Source organism: Xiphophorus couchianus, chromosome 1 (assembly GCF_001444195.1).
Source record: "Xiphophorus couchianus chromosome 1, X_couchianus-1.0, whole genome shotgun sequence".
Lineage (NCBI taxonomy): Eukaryota > Metazoa > Chordata > Actinopteri > Cyprinodontiformes > Poeciliidae > Xiphophorus > Xiphophorus couchianus.
This window is the reverse complement of record NC_040228.1, coordinates 19195462-19217036: the sequence shown is the minus strand read 5'-3', so window position 1 is coordinate 19217036 and position 21575 is coordinate 19195462. Positions and strand designations below refer to the sequence as shown.

The following is a 21575-nucleotide window of genomic DNA, read 5'->3' as shown; positions in this document are numbered from 1 at the left end:
AAATCCATTGATGAACAACCTTCCATCGATCTTCCTGGCCTTGTTAGGGCCGACATGTGAGTGCTTTGGTACCGATAAGGCAGTTAAAAAACATTATATTGTGCCATCAATAGCTTTTGGCCCTCAGTCAATGGCAGTTTAAGCAACCTTATGTGAAAGGACTGAGGTTGTCTAATTTGCAAAATGTCAATTGTGATTGAGGATTTCCTAGGAATCAATGCAACATTCAGAATGCTGCTGTTCTCAGAGAGCACTTGAAATCCCATGGGATTTGTATCTGAACACAGAAATCCTGTCAGCTGATTTTTCTTTTCTTTTCTTTTTTTTGCCTATGCTCTGGCAGTTGAGGCATACAATAGTTTTTCAAGCTTAAAAGACAAGACACAAAAACTCTTAACTGCACTCACACACGACCCTCCCAGAGAGAAACGGAAGAAAAAAATAACATTCGCCGAGCATTTTCTCGAGGGAAATTCACAGAAAATGAAATTGAAGCTAATAAAACTCTGAAGTTGCGCTCTTTCATTTTCAAATGCAAAATCAACAGGTATTTTAGCTTAACTACCCGAGGCCCATGCTGCACTTTAATAATTTAGCCTCCGTGTACATGGCCCGCATTGTACTGGCTGATATATTGGTTATATATTACTGCCTGTTGTTTGAAAATGTTCTGATGCGCCTTGAAGCCCTGCTGCAATAACACAACACAGGGACCAACAATGAGTCCCGGTGGCGGTTTATTATATATTCTGAGAAATGAAGCACAGTGAACCCCAACGTGGTGGAACGACACACACAAGCACAATTTTTTGGGGGGAACATGAACTTGTTTGGTCTAATTTGTTTTCTCCTATTTTATTAACCATCTATCATTTCTTTCAAAGAGTAACTAATCATATAAACTACTTTTGGTAGGGCAGCACTAGAGTACCATTTTGAACAATTACTCTTATTTTTTGTTACTACATTTTATAGTGAAACTGTATTTCTTTTCCCCTCACATTTATATGACAGCTTCAGTACGTAGTTGTATAATTTTTACACTTACATCATATTTTATAAACATTCTATAGTGGCATGGATTCAAATCTAAACCCCTAAAAACATTAATTTCAAAACAAGATGTAGCTAATTAAGCTGTAACCATATTTGTAGTTGGCAGTAGATACACATACGAATACTGGTACAAGTCAGAAAAAGGGAGAAACATCAAACTGATGCCTTTATATTTGCATGACTCGAAACCACCAGAGAAAACTGAGAATATATAAAATCACTCAAACAGAAGGAACAATGTAAGTTTGTTTCACTCTCTTGCAGCTCTCGCAGCCATGTCTCTGTCTCATTCTTGCTGCTCTTCATGCCTACATTAGTTCTCATATCAGCCTAAAGTAGAGGCAGAGCCTCGTGCCATAAAGCTCAAGGGACAGCAAGACATCTATGTGAGAGTTGCCCCTTCTCTTCATTTCATGTGTGAGACATGCCACACAGAGTTTACCATCTTAAGTGTATTGTTGCATTAGCTTTCCTACATGAGCATGGCTGTAATGGAGACAATGGAGGTTTTGAGCCTGACAACCATGAAAGTTGGCGCAGACATTCTCAGTCCTGGGTGGTTGAATCCTAATGACATCTGCGATTCCATGGCAGTTTTTTTTCTATGACTGACTTTTGGATAAATATCTCACAATCTCCTCAGGGTGGACAGTAGTGAAAATGGCCGCAGTCAATCATCCCCTGCAGTTCAAATGCTGTGACTTTCATCCCAATTGTGTCTTGATAGATTACACAGTTTATACTGTTGTCTTCAACCAATATTATGTCAGTAGTTAAAAAGTCAAGTGGAGATGTTTGCATTCCTATAAGACTCGCGTATTATTTTGTACCAAGTAGAAAGTCATTTGATTATGTAGACAAACCTTGTGAATGTCTTCCTACCTACCATCATTTATTGCTATTAAAATGGCTCAGTGTATTCTGAGCTTTAATCTTCATCTGGTAAAGCCATTATTTTCCTGATTTTGATGTCTCCTTTATAGGGGGGAGGTGTGGAGGTACAGTGTTGTTTTTGTCTCAAACATCACTTTCGCACACATAGGCAACAAACTATTTCTTTTTTTTTCAGGGGCTTTAGACCTTTTATGTTTACTGAACACTTTATCAGTTGCTAATACAACATAATTTACTCTTTACACTGGAAGCTGCTATTAGTGATGTTTTATATGTTTACAAGTATAAGCCTTCATTTATGAACTCCCTCAGACAACAGTAATTACATAATGGTCTTAGTGCTATAACAAAGAAAGTTATGCTGTTTGATTCTTTAAACATTTTTTTAAAATATTTATTTTAACAGCTTTATTTGCTAAATATGCACACGAGATGGTAGCAAAAACAAACAATATGCTGCTCGATAAATGTCTTAAAAAAGGAGATTTCTGAATATGACATAGATATACCAGATACAATCAGATGGTTTCCAATTTTTCTTTCAAAATAAATGAATTATAATTTTCTGTAAAAACTATTTTCAATAATTTGCTGAATTCAAGGTTTGCATGTTTATACAGAACCAGTTCTTGTAATATCTGTTGTATGAAATAATTCAAATCATTTGCCATTTTCTTGCAATAATTTTATAATCAAACATAAATTGTGGTATAATTGCAATTTAACATATTTTTAACTTATTTTTGAGTTTCACATGAACCCCAGTAGCAAAATTCTGTTTCTTTTTTGTAGCATCTCATAGCTCTCGTCAGGATTGGGTTTTCTCTGTGTTGATTTGAGTTTTTCTGTGTCTTGAGTCTCCATGTTGTCCTGTCTACCCTTGATTGTTCCCAGGTGTGTCTTGTTCTGTGATTACCCTCTGTGTATTTAACCCCACCTGTGTTCCTTGTTCCTCGTTGGGTCCTAGTCTAAGCTGTCGTACCAGTCTGTCAGTTCTGTTGTGTTGCTTTGATGTTACCAGTTGCTACCAGTGTGAGCTCATCTGTGCTGCCTGGATTAGTGTGTTTTTTGGTTTACTAATTCATAATTTTTAATCTACAACCTGGGTTCATTGCATTATTGTCACCACCTCACGCCGCAATTCATGACAGCTCTTTTTTTCTATTGTCAATCTATGGAAGAGAATTAGGGTAACTAAGAAAAAAAATAATTCAGACTTTTCTCTCATCACAAAAAAAGTCAGAATTATTTTTTTTCAGTGGCCCTAATCCTCTTCCGTAGTTAATCACCTATCTGACAAACATAATATCATGTCATCCTCCCTCAGCAATCCCAATGCACTAAAGACTTGTAACATGGCTTAGCTCTGCTGCATTCAGGTCCCTGGCAAAAATTAGATTTTTAAGTCAGCTTGAATGTTCGATTGCCAAGTCAATCAAGCTGAACATCTGTTAATTATTGTGACAACCTGCGTCCCGTTGCGTCTTGACATGAGAAAAAAAAAAGCTCAATAGACAGCAAGCCTAAATCCAGATGAACATTTAGACTCTCCGTTGTGTTCAGCTGAGAGCTGATGAGAGAATAAAAATCTGTGGTTACATTTCAATCAGTTTCACCTTCAAGTGCAGGAAAATGCTTTGTTGGACTTGTTGACTGAAAATTGCAGTACACTTTAAGCATATGAACGTGAAGTTAATTACCAAATTCAATGAACTTTGCAATTTTAGCCAGAAGCTTTGCTTGTATTTTATATTTTTATGTTACATGGCTGATAGGATAACAGCATTTTTCCTCTTGGAAGGAACAGCGCTGAAAGAAACAACTCCCCCCAAATAAACCACATGGTTAAAAACATGAATGAATAACTGCTTTTAGCACATTCACCTTTCTCTTCCCAGATTTATTTTCCCTCGTTTAGTACAGAGGGATGCAGAGATTCAGACAATGAACTTATGAACATACCTACAGTATCTTCCAAAACTAAGTGACATTACTACCACAAACTTGATGGTATTTTAATGAGGCCATGTGGTATGTGGAGATGTGGTATTTTAATTAGTTCGCCATCAAGCCTACACATTTCAAATTTGTGATATGGAAGGAAATTATGCATATGTTGATACTTTATATAACCACCCTTTTATATTCACTTGCAGTGAATACAGCGGCAAGTTTGTCAAGTTGAAGTCTAAAACTGTGCCGTGCTAATACATAGCACGCCTTGATCTAACCATTTCATCCTAGTACTAGCTGTATGTGTAGACTTATTATCCTGATGGGAGGTAAACCTCACCCCCAGTCTCAAATCCTGTTAATGACACATTTCTGTTTCATCGCATAATGCTGCCACCAGCATATTTCATCATAGTGTTGGGATGCGACAGACTGGCGACCTGTCCAGGGTGAACCCCGCCTCCCGCCTGGAACGTAGCTGGAGATGGGCACCAGCAACCCTCCCGACCCCATTAGGGACAAGGGTGAACAGAAAATGGATGGATGGATGGATGGATGTTCAGGGTGACATAGCTTGTGGCAAACTTAGCTTTCTTTCTTTACAATTCTGACACATTGTACATGTAGGCCAAGACGTTTCATTTGGGACTCATGTGAGTGACTCTTTATACATGTTTCTTGTTACTAAGATATGTTACTGTATTGGTTTCAAAAGTTATTTTTTTTTCTAAAAGAATGAGATAGAGAAATGTGTCCCATTTGTTATTTCATGAAGATGTAATTTAAAAATTCCAGAATTTTCACATACTTGTATTTTTTTTTTCTTCTGATAACATGACATCAGCTGCTCAGTTCTTGAGTATTTTTAATAAAATACTGCTTACTTTTAGTCAAGCAAGTTTTTCAACTTAAAGTATAGTTTCAACTCAAGAGTAAAGTTTTTAGTGACACACGGATGAAATCTATTCATTAACTAGATGATTTCTCCTGAAATTTTTTTTTTACTGGATTTCATTCAAAGGTATCGGAGTAAGGAGGGACTGAATAAATATACAAGGCAAATTTTGAGGTTTTTATTTGCACAGAAATCTGTGAATATGTGAAACTACTCAAGCTTTAGGGATACTTTAGCTTGGAGCTAGAAATTACTCAATTTTAGACACAAAAGTTACCAACAGTTGTCCTACCTCTACATTGTAAAATTGTCTGGATACCCCTGAATTATTCATGTATTTAGTACTTAGCTTTAAGCTGGGTATACACTATGTGACATTTGGCTCGGTAGCAGACGACTTTCTTTTTGCTATCTGGTGGAGCCTCAGCCAAAGTATTTGTCATGCATTGTGAATTACAGAGTGTAACGAGAAGCGATTAACACCTCACGACCAGCTCCCAATCAGCAATCATTCGGCTGCATGAAAATCAAGTCTGTTTGAAATTCTGGTCGCCAGTCCTAATATGATATATTATTATTATTAAATGTTGCTTGACTAAAAGTACACGTGTCAGCAAAAAGGACAGGCAGAAATTTGAATACTGGAATTTATGAACTTCAGAAGTCTTCAAAGATGCATAAAAATAAGTAAGTTTTTTTTCCCCCAAAGCATTTATCCTTCCATATTTACTTTAAAATTCCCTCATCTCCCTCAAATTAGCATACAGCAAGATGTTTTCAAACACTTAACTGCAGTAAAGGAATGTAGCTAACTGTAATGACGTTAAAGTTGAAGTTTCTCCGCACACAATGGCAAGGGGTGCCAAGGAAGCATGTTTGCTTTTGTTGAGCATTCGTTTATTCTCAGGCAGGCATCTCCTCACTTCCAGATTTTTATTTTTCTTCTTTGTAACTGTGAATTCAAGGTTACGTTTGATGAACGCACGGACAGTGTGAGCAGTCAGGTCACATCCAAGCATCAGGTCGTAGGGTGTGAGGACATGATTCGTGAGCTGTGAATTATTGAACCCTGCAATATAGTCGTATAGTTCAAGTTGGTGCTGAAAACAGTGACTGTGCAGTGTATGCCCAGACCTAACTGTCTTTTTTTAAAAACAATCATGCTTTACACAAGTTTGACTGATGAAAAACACCAGGCCTGTTTTTAAGCTCCAGGATACTGTTGCAAAAATTTTTAATTTTTTTTATTTTAAATTAATTAATTTCACTTATTTACCCCCATCACTTCCTTTAGCCACTTTTGTGTGACTGAATATTTACCCCATGACGTAAGTGTGTCTGAAACTTTTCATTCAAGGTTTTTATATTGTTTAGAAATGTGGTAAACATTCTCGTGTGTTTCTCTTTTCTTCATACCTTTGTGGCCTTTTCTCTTTCATGTCCCAAGAGGGAATTCTCTGTGACAAGTAAATCCACCATATTAGTCTTAAGTGCAGTATAATTTCTAGTGTGCCTTGTGATTTCAGAGGTGGATGTGGAAAGTGTTCAGAGTGATGAAATAGAGAACAAAGCACAGGAAAGGAAACTCAATGTTGCGTTTTGAAGCTCCAGACACACTGAAAGGCAGCACTAAAAGCAGCCTTTTAGCAAATTTACTTGACTCATTTACGCAGATTTGTGGGACTACGAGATAAGTGCTTGTAAAAAAAAAAAAAAAAAAAAAAACCCAGGAGAAGATCATATTTAGAAGGCAAACTTCTTACTCATCTCTACAGACCTTTTGTACTTACATAAGAGCTGAGAAACAGAGTTGGATGTTATTTAGTCATGCAGAAGATAAACCCACAACAGATGAGAGGCTTTGAAACCGATGCTCTGCACTGAATGTTGCGCAGGTCACAGATGATGCTTTTTGAACGGACTACAATGGACTCCGCGGTGGTGCCTTTCACTCCACACTGGATGGCTTTCTGCAGAACCAAGTTTTCAAATCAAGTTTTACTTTTCAGAGGAATGAGTGAGAGGAGAAGCAGCAGCAAGCAGAGACCTCCTTGTGCCTTTCCACTCATCCCCGTAAGAGGATCCGACGTAATGGGGTTTCCTCTCCTCTGGCTCCTTCTGCTCAGTAGAGAAAAAAAAAGCTGCACAAAACTTCCAACGAAGTCTGATACTCCTATATTCTTGTCACATTTTACAGCGACTGAGACGATCGGTCCCGAGTGGTTGGGCTGTGACCTCAATGTGAGTTTATAGCAGCATTTGTTGTGATCTCAAATGCAGCACAATAAAGAGTATGACCCTTTAGAGAGTCGAATTGTTGAGATTATCCAACCAAAACCCTGAACTGATGTAGAAGTCAGGCATGGTACTTATTAAAGACAGCAAAACCGCATTTATTAGCTGAAAATCACACAAAAGAGCAATAAACAAGCTCCTGTGTTAAAAAAAAAATGAAGACCAGAATACAAATGTATTCTCTTTTGTTAGAGAATATATTTTTCATATAGGAAGCTATTACTTTGCTGCATAATAAAGCTAACCCTGCCCCCCCCTGGCCATAGGGAATAACATTAATATTACTTGTTCACAAATTCATCTTAGCAGGCGGCTGACCCAACAGCTTTGTGTCAACAGCAATGACAACTTGTCTAACAGCAGCTGAATTTATTCATTTTATTAACACTGCACAAGCAGCTCAGGCTGTTCGCCTATATGTCCATATAAGTCTATATATAGCTGCAACTTTTTATCATTGGATTTTCCTTAAGGAAACACTAAAATTCAAACTCCCAAATATAATTTAAACATAAAATTAACTGTTGGGATTGGCTAATGTATGTCTTACAAAATATGACATTTTTCACTACCAAACCTCTGAGGGCCACATAGAACAGTTGAGTTATGTTGAAAATAAAATTACAGAGATAATATTTACTAATAAGGTGATAACTGGATTTTATGAAGGGGTATCAGAGTATGTGGACAAGTATAAATGCATGTGGCCATTTTCAGATTTAGACTTGTAAATACTCTAGAAAACAAGGTGCTGTTTTGCTTTGGTTCATGAAATATATCAATGCTTTTGTTTGTAATGTGATAAAATGCAAGAATGTTCTTGAGGCAGTGTGTTTGTGTCCTAGCATCCAAATAAATATTCCTAAAGAAAAGTCTTTCACCTGCGTCCTCTAGTCATCCTCGAGCATTTCACCCTCTAAGCCAGAATGCTTTTGCTTCGGGACATAAACCGTTCTCGCCTCGCTGACTTCTTCAAAAGTTCAATGTGTTTGAACTCTGCCCTCAGAAAACAGCAATACTCACCGATACACCAGCCAATTTGAAGGAGCAGGTGGTAGTGACCTTTCCTTAAGTAAGTATTGATTGTTTGTTTTCCTGTTTGTATAACTGCATGCTTGAAGAACACAAGTAATTCCAGGGACGAAAGGGGGAGGGAAGGAGCTGATGTTGTGCAGCTCACCATGACTGCATGGACATCGAGCTGCAAAAGTACAAGCGTTTAAGCGTTAAGTTCCAAACAAAAGGCGTGTTACTGTCATCTTATAGAATGCCATTGTTAGCATACTTGCAACTCTACTTCTCATGGCGTCCTTATTACTTACTTCAGAGTATGAGTCAACTCCTCTTTGACAATTCAAGTTTATTTTGGTCAAAATACCTAAAGGGTTCAAATTATAACCAGTAGAAGGAGTCACTGAACTGAAGGTAATAGTGTCCTAAAATATCAACTTTGTATGACACGGCCCACTGATTTCTATTCAAATGCTTGTTATATGTTTGCTTATATTTTCCAATAATTCTGAAAGGAGTACAAGATAAATAAGAAGGCAATGTCTCCTAAACAACACTTTGCATGAAATGGCATGCATAAATTACTGACGTGTTATGCAGTGTTGTGTTTTGTGATGGACTGGCAACCACTAAACCGCCACACCACCCCCATGCAACCATGCTGAACAAGATCGAGCAGCTATAGAAGCTGTTTAACCCGGTTAATGGGTAAATCTTAGATTTTGGAAAAGTTAAATATTAATTTATTATGAACATGAAGTCAACAGGACCTGCATAAAACCACCTGTCTAACTGATGAATTATGAATCTGTCTATCTAGCTATCTAGCCTAGTCTGTTAGTGGTAACTTTTATTTTGTAATTCTTTCCTGTTTGTTTTTTAGGGGCTGTGAATGCAGTGTGACATAGAGGGCAATTCAATTAAGCTTCTCTTTACAATAGCAAGACAGGAAAACGTGTCATGTAGATAAGACAGATGTGTGTTGATCCTTGTGAGTTAGGAAATGGTAAGAACAAATAATTCCCTATCTACACTTACAATCAGAGCAATCTTTAACGGTTCAAACCAGTGAGCAGGAAGATAAAGAAGGTAAAAAAAAAAATGTAAACACTCCAGAGCTCCAGCAAACAGTTGTATCTTGGGATGACCAAGTCTTCATAACAAACACAAAATGTTAAATGGTACAGGGTCTTTGATTTAAAACCATGTTCACTATTAGTCAAACAAGACTACAGGTAGATGTGCATGGATGAATATGAGGTCAGAGACCTTTTATAACTCTGTGGCGTATGAAGGGAAAAATGCTGTGGATCTATTTTCTTCCAAAAACCCTAGGAAAGTTGTTAGAGTGTATTGCATTATTCACTCTCTGAAATACTGCGGTATTTTAATAGATGTATGGTTGGGCTCTGCCAGACTACTGAAAATAACTCTTCACTGGATTTATCAACAGGTTAATGATCCGAAACAACACAGGAAAAGTGGGCGAACAGAAGGATCCAGAGAGATGTAGAGGCAGAAAAAGGGCAATTACAAACTTAAGTTTTGACCTTTAGGAAGAATTAGATTATCAAAAGTAATGACCGACAAAGAGCTAAAAGATCTGATGACAGCAGTGACTTTATAAAAAACCATTTATTTCTGTAGCATTATTTATGCAGTATTTTTTACTAGTGAATAAAGCTACCTAAATTAACAGTCAGATTTTTCAAAAGCAAATTTTCTAAAGTAAATATGTACTTCTGGAATAAAATTTATTTTAATTTCATTCCTTAAAGTATAGTTAAAGTATAGAACCCTAGTTGTCTTACCTGATATAGTGTCACAGGTTTTAACAACTGTGTTCATACAAGAATGTATCAAGGTTTAAACTTTTTTCTGTCTCACCTAAAAAGAGTTGAAGCTTTAATACTGAAACACAAAATCACCTGCTTGTTCTTGTGTTCACTTATTGCTTTTTGACGCAACATTTACCTATATTTGACTTGAACTGAGCACTAAACAGAGTAGCTCTTTGCTGCAAATAAAAGAAGTGTGCTGGATATATAAAAGAACCTAAGTTAAAGGATTATTTTAAAATGCTATGAAGAATAATTTGCTTCTCATAACCATGAGGACTTTATGACCTTAAGAAGCCAGAAATGTAACTCAATACATTATTTATCTGACTGTTCTGCCCTACAGATGGGCTGAACAGTTTGATTCATGTTTTAATTTTCTTGAATAAACCACCCTGTTAATGAGTGCCTGGCCATGATTGGCCCTGTTTGGTAGCTTATTGTAGTCATTCATATCCCAACACGGCTTTAATATCAGTCCACAGGGTAGTTTGTGCAGAATTTTCTTATGGGAGCTTTTAAAAATATCCAAACAATATTTCTTGTATGTTCCAGCTAATAGTGTTAGAAACATTTGCAGTTCCACTTCTTTATATCCCACAGGGACATGTGCACAATAGCAAGGCAACAGACTTTTCTACTGAATGGTATATACAATAATGTGAATAGAAAAAATTCCTTTTACTTTCAATATTTTACAGCGTTGTAAAAGTTAAACTGTACTCGGGCAAGTCTGTGTTTAATGGCACGAGAAGCAGCCCATTAGGAAATATGGAGAGAAAACACAAAAGCTGAAATCAGTGATTTGGTTTATTAAATGTCCACAGGACCCTTTTGTCTTCTGTCCTTCAGCGATTTTATTAGTTTGTGAGCATGTATAGGTCTTTCAAAACTTTTTCGCACTCTGTCGCATTAAAACTGCAATGTACAATGTGTTTCATTGAGATTTTGTTTGATATACTGACAAAAAAGGTATTTGTGATTTTTTAAACACTTGGTGTACATTTATATTCAGCTTCTATTAATCCAGTATCCCTAAATAAAGCCAAGTAAAATTCAATGCAACCAACTATGCTCAGAAGGTTACCAAGTGATATGTAGTCCATCGGTGTGTATTTTGAAAGAACACTCCAGACAGGTAAGAGATAAAGCAGTGGAGAAGCTTAGAACATTGTTAGGCTATAAAAAAATCCCAAGCTTTAAACATAACTACAAAACTGCCTGAAACATGGCCATCCACATGAGAAAACAGCCAGGACAAGGAAAGCATTAATCAGAGAGGAAGCCTACGGGTCTTTGGTAACTCCACAGGAGCTGCTGAGATTCACAACGTGGATAAAAGATTTTGCCAACAGGATAACAGTTAGTCATGCACTTTACAAATCTGCATGAAAAACTAGTAAAAAAAAAAAAATCCAATTATTATTGATAGCCTAATGATTTTCAGTTTGAAATGTTCCACAGACTAGAGGAGACCAAAAACATTTTCTTGATCTGGTCAGATGAGACTTTATGCACAGTGGAAAGGTTACACCACATACACTCTGAATACTCCATTGCAAATGTGAAACATGATGATGGCAGCATTATGCTGTGGGTGTGCAATCAGACCGAACAAAAAAAAATCAGTCTCCAAAATGTGGCTTTTTAAAATTACATATATTGACTCGGGAGGGCTGAATACATATGTTCACCCTAATTCCAACCTTCATTTGTTAAACTTTTCAAAAAACAGATATCCTTCGCCTTTCACTTCATGCTTTAGACTGCAATGTGTTGCTCTGGTACATAAAATGACAGTACATTACACAACATATCTTAGCATAGTAGCTTTTGGCTGTAAGGTGACAACATGTGAAAATGTGCTTTTTGCAAGGCTCTGCACGATAAGTATGTGCCTACTTATGCATGATTACCTACTCATAATCCTGCATATTTGACACCATCTGCGTTTTTTTATCATTTATCATCTGGCTGAATATTATAGCAGGGTTGTGACTAATTGCCTTAAGCAAAAGTCCACAGAAAACCCGATTTACTTAACCTCTGGTATTTAGTGTCATATTTGGAGCTTGTAGTGTCACTCACACACACACACACACACACACGCACCCCCGCACACAATGAGCCCTTCTTATTCCTCTGGTGTCCATCTCCTCCACTGTCAGCTGAATGGATCACACTGCAAGTCTTCCATCTCCTTCAAATCAGTCACAGCGATGATTCTGTGAAAAAGGAGAGCCGACTGGAGCCTGTCAGTGCTATGAGAGCAGAGGACATCAATGCCTCACTTAGACAGCTATTCTAAGGGGGCTGCTTCCCCTGACAGGAGGACAAGACGGAGTTCACCTGGATTCAATACAAGGTTTTTCCCTCAGCCTTCAGCAGAAAAGATGCAATGCTGAACAGCAGACCGCACTCCCTGATGTTAAATGTCATCTTGATAAAAATCTATTTTATGATTCATTCAAGAGGCTAAAACTTACAAATGGACAAAAGTTGCCTCGTTCTTTGAACTGCGTTGTCATCCTTCTTCTCCTTATGATCGAGAGCAGAAAACAAGGGAATGGGCGATTTTCTTTTTTTCCGAAAAGGTGCAAAACATCATAGCTGCTGATAACAATTCCTGAGTTCTGCAGATTGATTTCTTTTCCTCGTGTGGCATTGTTGCTTCTCATTTCCAACGCAGCATGAAAGGCACAGAAATAAAAACATCTTAGCAGCAAATCGGCATCACCATGGCAACAGTATTGATCAACCCTCCTGGGTCCTCAGAAAAATCTATCCCTCATGTCAATTTCCCAGCATTAACAGTTCAGCAGCCACTCATGTCTTGAATAGACGGGCCATGATATTTGGAATCTGGCAATAAAATCTGCGATCATTATTTAGCTTCCCTGATGATTCATTTATCACAGGAGTGAGACACCAAATGACCTATTGATATTCAGAGAGAACAATGAGGTAAGTAGGCTAGGAGGGCAACTTCAGACATTAGGCTTCAGGAGTACTCACTCTGCTTCGGCATCTAGACTTAGCTGCTGTGAAACATTTTACCTAAAAAGCTTTTCTCTCAATAAATCAATGTTTTTTGGGGGCAAGGGGATGTATCTGTTCATAGCTCATGAATTACAGCTTGGGATGAGGACATTTGTATTTTGTTCAGAAACCTGTCAAATTCCAAAAGACAATGAAGGGGAAATGGGACTGGAGTTCTTATTTGATCACTATAGCTATGCAAAAAGATTCATATCCAGTAATATATTTAACATTTTTGATGTCAACTTCAAACTTCAAGCTGTTTCATTGTTAATTCCACCATCCAAAAACAGGAAAGGTATGGCAAAAGTGCAAACCAAAAAGACATGACCACCTAAACTGACAGATGAGAAGATCTTCACAGAAAATGGCATAAACAAATCCACTGTCTAAAAAACGCATAAGTAGTTCAATTTGCTGTTGGTCAAAAGTCATGAAGGGGATACAGCAAACAAGCACTGATCAATTACAACCAAGATTTACATTTTCATAACTTTAAATAACTTTCTTTGTCGACATCATAAAATCAAAACAGAAACATTGATTGTAGAATGTCAAAGTCTAAGAATATTTAAGGTGTGTAAATAGTTTGTCAAGGCACTGAGTTGCGACATAGGCTTGCACCGAAAGTTGCATTTCTACCAGTTCCAGCTAGTACATTAAATTATTAAAAACAGGGTAATGCTAAGGTGAATATTTTCAAAGGAATGCTTAATTTCTCATCGTTCAGGTGTGGCAATTTTGGCATGATGATTAAGTCTCGCTCTCTGGAAACAGTTTCGGGGAAGCAAGGGGATTGCACGGAGTGATGGATGAAGCTGCATGACAACTGCTGTCACTCCAAAGATTCCTCAAGCTTGATTACGACAGCCGAGCTTCAGAGCCACATTGCGCATGAACTACACCTATACTCTGACACCTTGACGCTCGCAGACATGCGGGTCCGACTGGTGGGAGGAGGAGAGACTGAAGGGAACTGGAGAGTGATCTGTTTTGCAGATCTTGCATAGAGATTAATGAGCAGAAATTTGATGTGCACAGAACAACCAAACACTCATCAATACATTAAATAAATAAAGTTAGAATAACGACTGAATGTGTGTGTGTATTTTTTTTTTAGTTTTTTTTTTTAACCAAACTACTATCATGGAAATTTCCTATGCTATATTAACAAGTGAAGTGGCAGCAAGACTAAAAGCTGTGGTGGAGTCCATCTGTCCAGCCACTTGAGCCTCAAAACCCACAAAATAGCCGATAAATAAATAAATTATGTTTAAGTATTATGTTTGTGGCGCTTTCTGTATGCGCATGTAAAAAGGAAAAATATGGAAGAGCTAAAAGCTTGTTAAGTATGTTGATGGTCTTCCAGTTGCAGTTTAACTGATACTTACTGTCAGGCCAATGCTCTGTCTAATTGAACTGAAACAAAACACTGCACGACAAGTCTGCGAGTTGCAATCTGCAACCGCAAATCATTAGCACAAACACTCCAGCTCCTGCTCTACTGTCCCCATGCACACAGGAAAGACTGCTCACAACTCTGCACACTTGCAAGAGTAGCTATGTTGTGTTTCAAGCAATTAGTTATTTTACCATGGAGCTGTGCTTTAAATATTTAATTTGGCGTATTGGTGCCCTGCTGCTGCTGCTTCCTGTTTGAATGCAGCACCAGCAGCTGACTGTAAGCAAGATAAGGAGATGTGACCACAAACACCTTTTTAAAAAGATAAAACATTCAGTCTCTTTGACTTGCAGTCATCTAGTTCAATAAGGCTGAAAACAGTTTGAAAGCGAGGCCGTGTGGAGATAAAAGCAGGCCAACTCAACTGTAATCTAGTCTTTGAGTTTTAAAACAATTTTTATATATATATATACAGTATATATATATATATATATATATATATATCTAAAAAGAACCGCCTGCAGTCTTGTTGTACAAGAGGCTCCTATAATCATGTGCAATCACATGAAATAGGCCTGTTATTCTCAGGAGGGGGGTAGTTGAGTTTGGGTGTGATTGTGTCAGGCTGTCAATGCCCACTCATCCAGACTCTGGAGTGAGACTGGAACAGACGGGAGCTGTTCTTTCAGCACCACCGGGGACATGCAACAGCACACTCAGCTGTCGCATCCACACAGTGTAGTGGTTTGGAAAGCCCCCCAAACTCACACCACCTGCCCTTCTAGAATCCCCACGACTTATAAAGTGGACAGAATTCGCGATCAGAATATGAATGAAAACTTATGCAGGGGAAGTATATCCACTTTTTTATTATTATTTAATCTTCTCAGATAGGGAAAGAGTAGGCGCACCACTTCCTCTGTCCCCCCTGAAGCGCACAAATGCCAGGGGATTGTTCACAGTAGTGGGAAATAAATAATAAAAACATGAAAGCCACACACAAGAAAAATAAATAAATAAACTTGCTCAGAGACTTGCCTGAAACAGGCGTAGGATGTTGGCAACCATAATCGACACCGAGCTCGCCGAGGCTCCGATCACTCCCACCACTTTCTCGGGCTTGACGAACACCGGCGGCTCCCCGTTCGTGCACCTCACGTCTGAAGTGTCCTTTGTGATGAGGGCTTGCACAAAAGTTAAGGACTGCTCCAGAGCGTACGTATCCCTCGAGCAAGTGTCAAGCACCCGTGCGCCAAGGGTGATGTTGGGTAAGAGTTGCTCGTCCTGGTTGATCTGGTCCAGCGCATACATCATGGCCTCCAAGCGCTGGATGCCGTTCTCCTTTTTCAGGTCCCCGCACGGCGTGCCGTCGGGTCCCCTGGAGTGCACCGGGAAGAGTCCGCCGAGGGTCAAGTGCCCCCGTGTCCGTATGGAGTGTGGCGCGTAGGTCTCCTGGAGCAGTGCAAAATCCGCCAAGGCGCTCAGGAGCCAAAACAGTCTCCAGACGCAAAGACCCGGACGCGCCATGCTCAACTTTTGTAGGAAAGATGGAGTCGACTGATGATGATTTTTGAAGTTTGTTAGAAAATCTCCATTTTAGTCACCAAGGTGGAGATTCAACAAGCTGGGCCGAAGAAGCGAGACGGAATGAAAGGCTCAGGCAAACTGCGCCCATCGCTGTGCAGCCAGGAGGAGCGAGCAGCGCAGCTTGTTGAATAGTGAAGACCCCGACAGTAATTCAGCTCCCCCCATCCATTAGACGGACAGTATCAGTGATCACACTCCGAAGATTAACTGGCTGTTGGAAACGCAGGCAAGTCGCGCTCTGCTCAAATCTGAAATACCTCAACAATCGCAATTCAAGCAAATTCCGTGGGGAAAAAAAGGGGGGCAGTGATTATCTCTCAAAATCTGCGCTCAAAATGAAATTTGTGCACCGGCAGAAGTGGGTGACATTCTTCCCGGCCATAACAACTCCACGGAAGCGCACGGAAGCTTGGCTCGGCTGTGGTGTCTGTCTCCCATGGGTGCATAATCATCTCCACAGCCTCCAGAGAGAGCAAGAAAGGGAGAGCACTGGATAGAGCGAGAGAGAGACAGTAAGACAAAAAAGAGAGAAAGATTAATACCCGCGCAAATGAGCGATCACTAAGCAGAGGACTGAGAGAACCCAGCTAATTAAATCCGAGGCTGTTTTTTTCCCCCCGTCTCTGCAACCGGTCGCATTTAAGGACGAAATGAATGAGAGGTTTCAGTGTGCGCGCCGAGTTTTCAGCTCCCCCCTTTTTCCTCTCCATGCGAGACGTCACTCAGCTGGCAGTGGGGGAGGAGGGGGGGAGAAGGAAGGGGGACTGGCACCACTACACAGCAAGGTTTCCAGGAAGTTGTCTCCAGACTCTTAAGAAGGGAAAGGCGACGAAAAGAAATCGCATATACGCTTAAATAATGAGGAAAAAAACGCGAGTGGCTCTCACTGCTTCGCTGTGTAGGCTCCCTCAAAAACAGACACGCAGCCCCCCCACACACACACACTCACACACTGGGGGAAAAAAAAAACTCAGCATTTCCTTTCTTTTGATGTTGACAATGGCAGGCTTGGAATCGAGATTGGTGGCATTAAGAAAACACAGAGAAGCGGCAGGTTTTATGAAGGGCTTCACCCCACTCACAGGAACGTGCCTTTCCTGAAATAGTTTTGGATTAATTACTGATGCACCTTTAAAACAGGGAGGAAGGAGAAAGAGGGGTTCCAGGCTGGTCTCTTAGGCAACCCTTCTTCTGAAGACTCTCCTCTGCAACCTACACCCCTCCAATACACACATGCACCCAGTGGAGATAAAAACTCTACAAGCCTCTGTTCAAATGCCAGTGTTTTTTTTTTTTTGTTTTTTTTTTTGTGGTGTAAAAAACGAGACCATTGTGTATCATTTTAACAAAGTTTTCACCTTTAATGAGGCAAACATTTTGTACAGTCCAACTTGAAAACAAAGAGAAATCAATAAAGGTACTTTTTAAAAACATATTCAGCATCTTTATAAGGTTTTTAATGAGCATCCTACTTATTTGTAAGTGCTTAACCAGTTTTTTTTCAGGTTTGGGTTTAGTTTTGAACTCTAGCCCATTCCTAGCCTGGTAAAAACCAGTTCCTTGTACTACACATTGCTCGTTCACAGGGTCTGTACTCTCAGCTGTTGAGAAATGATTGCTTCACCGAGGCATGGACTGTGTTGAGGTTTTAAATTTTATTCAGTTGGTACAGTTTGCCCAAGACAAACAGTAAGAAACTTACCAGAGATTGCCCGCGCTGGAAACAACCATTCTCCACTGCAAATGGAGAAGTTCCAAGCTGAACAAAGTTGAAGTTAATTTAATATTTGGTAGCATGGCCAATGCGAACTGAATGGCTTTGTTTACTTCCGCCACTGCCATTGTTAAAACTCCAGTCAGACTACAATTTTAAAACATCGCAGAAAATCAATGTCATTGGTCACAACTTCACCTTGTGTTCGCTGATTGGCCTGGTCAAAAATCGACCAGAGACAATTCGAGTCAAGGGGAGAAAGCACAGACTGTGATGGAAGCCCGATTTTTTTTTTTCTTTTCAAGTGGTATTCCACAGGAAGGTAATGGCCAGGCTACTCCCTTCCAAGCTTTTTTTTTTCTCATGTATTTATTCTTTTGTTGATTTGGGGGTATACTTGGACTCAATGTTTTGCTGAAAACTAAAATTAATCTTCACTAGCAAAAACTTGAAGGTTTTTTTTATTTTTTTTTTATCAAAGATTAATGTTTTAACTTGTATTTCATTGTGGATATAATCCCAGACCATTCTGCTTCCACCGCCAAATGACAATGTGGGTATGATGTTTGGCAGTGTGTCTCTGTGTTACACTGTGATGGATGTCTTCTGGACATATCAGCCCCTTGGTGACCCTGCAAAGATAAGCGGATGGGCAGATGCACGGATGAATGGACGGATGAATGGATGGATAGGTTTCCGGGTATGTGTCCATACCTGACATTTTCCCTTGTAGTAGAATTGTTTGTTTTTTGGTTGAATTGTACAGGATAAAAAGGAGAAAGTTCTAAATAAGTTATCATGTGATCATTTTTTTCACCACCAAAACCTGGCATTTCAACAGAGGCATTTAGACTTTTCTTATCCTCTGTGCACACATGCATCATGGTGTTGGCACACTCACTGATAATAACAAACCACACCTCCAGGAGCAAGGAAGCCTCGCATCCCACTGACAGAACACTGCCATCAACAAACTATTTAATTGCACAGATGGTTGTTTTACCAAAAGCAGATTATGATAATTTGCATTAGCCAGGGACTCACTTGGCAATTTGAAGCAATAATTAAAAAAGGTACTTTCTTCTTGCTACTCAAAGTAAATCTAATATGCAGAATGGCAACAATAATCAATGTTAGGCTCTGCTAATGAGTACATGCTCAGTGGGTTACGTGAGAAAGTGCTAATTATATACTTGGTAAGTGCAATAGTTATGTTTAAGCTTTCAGTTCCAAGTAACTTTAGTAACTGACCGCTTTTAAACCAGCTACAACACAGAGATATATTTACAAGGCGGCAGGTGTTAAAACATGACATCAGTATCATTGTAAAAAGATTGATTAAGAAGTATATAACACAGTTATAAATAATTGGACACTTTTGAAAAAAAATGAGAACTAGAATTAAATTCCATAATATGATAAACAAAATGTTTTAAAAAATATAAACTGATTATTAGAATAATACACTTTCCATATTTTTATGTGAATATTTTTGAAAACTCTTCTAACATTTCCCAATTATATGCTACTTTATGCATGTACATGTAAGAATGTTTTTACATACCACTGTATATGAAGTTAAAATATTTACAGATTTTGTTCATTCTTGTTTGAGCTGCACATAATGCCCAGTTAATATAGGAAATATAGATGTATTCATTTTCTAAAGGGTTTAATTAGGTTCCAGAAAATGAAAGACCAACAGACTTTGCAATTCTGCACTTAGAAAAGGCGGCTTAAACTCCTGACCTTCCAAAGTAGGCATTTCATCAAGTGATGAACCTTGTTGCCTGTCTGATCTGCTGCTATCAACATTACATTATATTCACATTTGCTCTGGGTTCCATCTTTTTAATTCTCTACAGACTGGGAATTTAGGTCAGGTTAAAAGCGGTCACTATGAATTGGTGTATCACAAAAATGATTACAAGGCATAGAATCCCTCTTTATGAAAATGTTTGTTTCATTAGTTTTTTTGTTTGTTTTGTTTTGTTTAATTAAAAGATTAGAACAAGTAATGTTGCTGTAACTGAAACTTGTCCTGATGACACAACTAGCCCTGAATGGACACATTTTCTAATTAATCCAATTGAATAGAGACTAATTCAAGACTAATCCTGCCAAGTAGTGTATTTATCTCCATTAGCCACACTTGGTACATGGATATTTTTCAACAGGCTAATCGTGCATGTGCAGCCTCAGGCATGATAAGGTGCTTTTGGATGTAGATTTTGTGCACATTCGTGAGATCAGAAATACATTAAAGGTGTGGGAACTGCTCAGAAGAAGAACGCTGAAGGGAGGAATCAGGGATATAATCGAGGAGTGAGGCAGATGGCCACCTCCATCGCGAGCACGATGATAGAGACAGGCAGGGCAGAATAAATGCAGCAACAGATTCCACAAATGACACCCTGAGAGAACGGCGTCGCAATGCACGACACTAATTTCACTCCTCAGACTGTGCAGTAAGAGGCCGACTCCCACTTATTCTGTCAACGGAAAGGTTACTTTTGAAAAATGGGGCCCTCACCATGATTTAATTCACTGACTAACCCTGGGAAGAAGGGCTTTTCCCCCTGGGAGACTGCGTGATTTAGACTGAGATTACACTTCGGTTTGGATCTTCTAACACTCTCCCACCTCACTTTTGTGTAGACAGTGTGTCATGCGTGTGCTCGCAGATATTCAGATAAATTCAATTTCACCTCATGCAGAAGGACAGGGAGGCAGGTCTCAGGGAAGTGTGAGGACGAATCCTGCAGGAGGTTTATTTTCACACAGCTGACCAAACAACAAAAACACACTCAAGATTTGCAGATGCTGAAGGTGGAAACACTGAAACGCAGCCCGCCAGATAAATTATAGGCTCTTAGAAAGCAGACAGAGCTTTTGTTTGAAGCGTTCGCTAAAATGTGTGCTCGATGCTGTCTTTTTTAAATCAATTACCGGGCTGCCACTGCGTGATCCATTAAAGAAGCACGAATCAAAGAACAATAAAAAAGTCAACCATCAGGACAAGAGGCAATAAGGTTTTCTTTTGGGCTGACACTTGGCACAATGGGCTCTGTCTGTCAAATTAATTAACCCGGAAACCTGTTTAATTTCCAGAGCCAGATGAAAGGGTGGCCATATGACCGGGAAAGAAATAACTCTGGAGCAGGCGGTAATTGCATGTCGGGGTGATTTGTTCGAAAGCATGCAGGGGCCACCAGCCTGCTCAGAGTCATGCATATTCTGTTCGGGCAAAGGGGTTAACGCTGGATCAATGTAGGGGCAGTGTTAGATTAGCAACATGAAGGTCACCGAGCAGACAAGACCTCGTGTCTTTCTTTCTACCATCTGCTACGGAATAATAAAATCATACAAGTTTTTTTCTTTATCAATGTGAGCAGCGTCACGGCTGGCGAGGAGTAAAGGGGGGGGGGTTATATTGTAATTCTACAGGCATTCTGCATGAGAAGACAAATTCCTACCTCGTCTGCTGTTTATGCTGAAGACAAAGCAGGTGCTTTGCAGTGAGGACGATAGACTCTCCACACTCTCAGTTACAACTGTAATCCATCTGTCATAGCTTCTCCCTTCTAATTATGTCTCTGTAAAGCTGTCTCTCTGAGCCGAGTGCCCATTCACACTGTGAAATGTGAAAGATATACAGATAATGGACAAGTGACCACTGGAATACATAACGGCAGTGCACAGCAGGGTAATCGGGGAAATATTTTTCCTCTTACCTTTGAAAGTCATGAGTTAAAGGCCACGCGGCCTGCATAGATAATAGTTTATACAAATATGACACCTTACGAACATGCAGGGGCTTAAAATGGGAAATTCAAAGAAAAATGTTGGCTCCGAGACAGCCATAACTGCTTCTTTATCACAGATATCACA

General features: G+C 39.2%; 1 protein-coding gene across 1 annotated transcript in view; it reads right to left on the bottom strand.

Annotated features, from left to right (window-relative positions):
- LOC114147374 (metabotropic glutamate receptor 7-like) overlaps positions 1-16880 on the bottom strand; it is a 110072-nt gene extending 93192 nt beyond the window's left edge. The window contains exon 1 of the mRNA XM_028021876.1: positions 15422-16880. Within this exon, the coding sequence (XP_027877677.1) occupies positions 15422-15910 (489 nt within the window). The 5' untranslated portion in view covers positions 15911-16880. The remainder of the gene's footprint in view (positions 1-15421) is intronic.
- Between the last annotated feature and the right edge of the window lie 4695 nt (positions 16881-21575).